At 30.2% G+C, this 3,929-nt stretch overlaps 2 protein-coding genes across 3 annotated transcripts in view; both read right to left on the bottom strand.

Annotated features, from left to right (window-relative positions):
* Positions 1–565: 565 nt before the first annotated feature.
* LOC106785585 (hypertrehalosaemic prohormone-like) lies at positions 566–1,468 on the bottom strand. Its single transcript, XM_014746192.1, has 3 exons — positions 1,358–1,468; positions 865–1,084; positions 566–794 (listed from the first exon to the last, which is right to left on the bottom strand). Coding segments are annotated over exons 1-3 (267 nt in total). The 5' UTR covers positions 1,360–1,468; the 3' UTR covers positions 566–749.
* A 1,150-nt stretch (positions 1,469–2,618) lies between these two features.
* Positions 2,619–3,929, bottom strand: part of LOC106785612 (DE-cadherin) — a 158,781-nt gene continuing 157,470 nt past the window's right edge. For both annotated transcript variants that reach the window (XM_014746237.1, XM_014746238.1), the window contains one exon: positions 2,619–3,862. In XM_014746237.1, coding sequence (XP_014601723.1) covers positions 3,720–3,862 — 143 coding nt within the window. In that variant the 3' untranslated portion in view covers positions 2,619–3,719. The remainder of the gene's footprint in view (positions 3,863–3,929) is intronic.

Below are 3,929 nucleotides of genomic sequence, written 5' to 3'. Positions count from 1 at the left end.
CTGGGGAAATTTCCGATGTATTCTCGGTTGGATTAGGAAAACCATGGCTAAGCGTTAGATAAGTAGTCACGAGATAGATTAGGATCCTCCACATCGTTATAATTTTTCTTGCCCCTATGATAGGCGAGAATGAAAAAACGAAAAGAGAGCATTCACCGATAGTGGATAAAAATCGACTGTTATTCTTGCTTTTCTTCGACGAAATGATATTCTTCTAGTTATATTGTACGATGTAAAAGTTAATCAAACAAGTATACTTATACATATGTATATATGCATATATGCACATATGTATATATGTATATATATATATATATATATACATAAATATATGTATGTACTTATACAATTAAGCCGTTAATTTGCCTTGACTGTTCGTCGTATCAGTAAATCAACAAAAATTTCACGAGACTTTCCAATTGAACACATTCGAAAAAGAAATCAATTCATCAGGGATCATGTCAGGAATTACGCGACAGAAATTAATGTATTTATATCTAAATGAATTAATCAATGTTCGAGATACTTCGAAAGGATTAACGGAATAAGGGCGACAAATAATATCTATTTTTTTTCTTTTTTTATCTCATATCTTTCGATAATTGTTTCTTCGACAATTTACATTGGAGAATTAATTTTTTTTGTTTTTTTCATATATATATTTATATATAACTTAGATATTTCTAATTATTATAATATTCGAATGATCCTAGGGTATATGATGTCTCGTTGGTCAGATGAACGTCTTCTCATTTGTTTAACTTTTGACATTCTATGATTTTCTGTGCCTCGATCTGAAAAAAACATTTGCAATAATCTGAAAATGTTACATCAGAAAACAAACGTTATTCGAGTATCATCTACCTGAATAAAATTATACAAATTAAGCAATTGTTCCAATGACGGTCTTCCTTGTTGTGGTAAACACCTCGGATTATTTGAAATGCCAGTTTGTATATTTTGATTTCTTTTTCCCCAACCTGTTGAAAAGTTCAATTGCCCTTCAGCCTCATGAAGGTAAACCAAAAGAATCAAACTTGCGAGCAGTATCGTGGTAATGACGTTTAATCGGCTCTTGGAATACCTAAAAATACATATTCACGTTCATTTGATAAGCGGAGCCTTTTTGATTCTTAAATAAATAATAAGCATCTACGACTCGAGTTTTTACGTCGTAAGGTAAACGAATATTTAATTTCAACATTTGCGTTTGATTATGCTTCTTCATTGCTAAGCTATGTGAAAAATTATTGCCACGCGGAGAAATTATTTAAAGAAAAGAAACGAAATAAGTGAAATAAAAGAGTAAAAATAAAAGTATTTGAAATAATGGTTCTTTTCAATTTTTATAACTTACATATTTGAATCCGTGCTGATATTCTCTTTCAGGATAATAACTTTAAATGACACACAGGCTTTCCTTTCGCGAACAGGATCGCAAATACGTTTGAGAGCAACAGATCGTATATTTGCTCTTTTTATACCCCTTTGGCATCTTCCTATGTCTTTTTTTTACGTCATTATCTCACCCCTAACGTACACCCCTAACTAATTTCAATGTACGTAGCGAGAAGACCGTAAGATTGACCCCCATTGTTATTCTTTGTGCAATACCAACTATTGCTCAATGATCTACTATCAGACCGAATCTTTTCTCTCTATTTCTTTGATCAATATAATTTGTAATTTGTTCCGTAATAATTTCAATAAATGAATAAATAAATAAAATAAAAGGAAAAAAGGGACAATTGTAAATAAGAAAGAAAATATTAATTTTGCAATTGCCATTGAGATTGTTTTCTCACACATGATTTCTTATGGGTTTCTATAATTTAGATAGGTGTTAACGTTCTATTGATAAAAATAATTTTATCTTTACCGACAGCTGTGTAAATTTGACGAGATGACGATTTCGATCAAAAAATGAAATACTATTACGTAAAAATAATTTAATCGAGAAAGATAATATTAATTAATGTATATATATGAAAACAAAAGATTATTATCAAGTTCTTTTTTTATATTTTAGTTTTTTATTGGTTACAAAACGTAGATCGTAATATTTGTAAGTTGAGCGAAATGAAATGCAATATATATAATTTCTTGATTATTGCAGCAACATGAAAGAATGGTCTACGGGCTTCTTATCAATTTGCTAATTATCGTAACAGTTGGATACGATTGATCGTTTTAATGAGTTCTTGTTTTCTTTTCTTTCTTCGATCGTAATGTTCTGCTCAAACAAGATGGATAAGTAAGTGCGTTCGAACAGTCTAGAATGTTTTTACAAATATATTACAAAATTATTATTATTATTATTAATATTATTATTATAAAAAGAAAAAAAGAAAAGAAATAATTGTAAGAAAAAAAAAACAAGGAATAAATTAAAAAAAGATTTATCTTACTAGATGTAATCAGTATTCAGTTAATTTTTCCGTAAATCATTTGCATTAGCAAAGAGGTTTTTATCTCGATGATTTATAAATATATTTGTGAAATGTTTATTCTGTTATAGCTTTTCGACAACGATGGTATGGAATGGAGAATGACGAAAGTAGGATGAAAAATGACGATCGTCAAGAGATAAGTGCGAAAGTTATTGCGTGCTAATAATGTATGTAAGAAATGATAGGCTTTTATTACGCTCGAATCAACTTATAATGTAGATATATTTATATACAGATATATAAATACACAATAGGTAGGCTAACACAACAACTATAGGAAAAAATTAATATAATTTAAAAAAATAATTTTAATATAAGATCGAGTAAATATATCATTACATAATCATATTATAATTACATTCCTAATACGCGCGATACACAGATACATACATTACTATTATAACTACATAATTATATATTTAGTCTATTTTACAACACAATTATTTCGATAAATTATATTTAGATTTTCCTGTAGTCGTGTTTTAGGCTTACCTATTTCGTATTTCATTCTGAAGTGTCGGTACCAGCGTTAACAATCAGCAGCAATCGCTGAAAGTTCGAAGTAAGAATTTCCATCGCTGAAAGGATTGCATTTTGAATCGAGAAATTGATATTTGAAATTGGCACGATTTGATGTTATCGGTCCATCAAGTAACAGATCCGTTATATCATCGTGAAAAGAATCGAAGCAACGATCTCATTGAATAAATAGATAATGAAATATCAGAGGTCTTTTTTTTTTTTATTATGTGTATACTTGTTTTTAATGCGGATGATATGCGTGAGTGGAAAACAACGTTACGATTAGATCTTTTATTTGATAGCCACGTCATTCCATTTATATTAACGTCAATTTGAATCAATTTCTCGGTACAAAAAAATCATTCATTCCATAGACACGAAATTCAATTTTTGCTTCGAGCTTAGGTGTTTCAGGAATGATTTTCCTTAACCCTTTGACTACGAAAGGCGTATATATATATACGCTGTCTATAGAGAACGATAAATAAATGAGCTCAACGATGTGCAACAGCCAGTCACCATAGAGACTGACCTACGAATATCGCACCGTATATATATATATATATATATATATATATATATTGATGATTTCGTACGAGAATGCGCCGCAGTCAAAGGGTTAAACTAATGTCATGCTGGGCATAACAGCATTAATGGAACTGGAAAAAGAATCTGTTGTGTCCAGCATGGCATTGGACTGCGTTAAGAGTTAAGTATTCATTAAAGTCTATCGAAGTCGTTCGCTGTTCAACACCAGCTTTCACTTTCACGTTCACCGACGCCATCGCTCTCTTCATCACTAGATTCTTCTCCGTACATGTCGGCGAGTTTTCTAAATCTTGGTCCGAAATTTGATAAATAGTTGAAATTGAGATCTCCGTCATCGGTACCTGTATCGAATCACAAATAAATATATATATTATAAATATATAGTACATTAGAGCAATTGTATATATA

The sequence above is a fragment of the Polistes canadensis genome, unplaced genomic scaffold (genome assembly GCF_001313835.1).
Source record: "Polistes canadensis isolate GaletaPanama2010 unplaced genomic scaffold, ASM131383v1 scaffold_53, whole genome shotgun sequence".
Lineage (NCBI taxonomy): Eukaryota > Metazoa > Arthropoda > Insecta > Hymenoptera > Vespidae > Polistes > Polistes canadensis.
The sequence above is the reverse complement of the archived record's forward strand: the minus strand, read 5'-3'. Positions and strand labels throughout refer to the sequence as shown.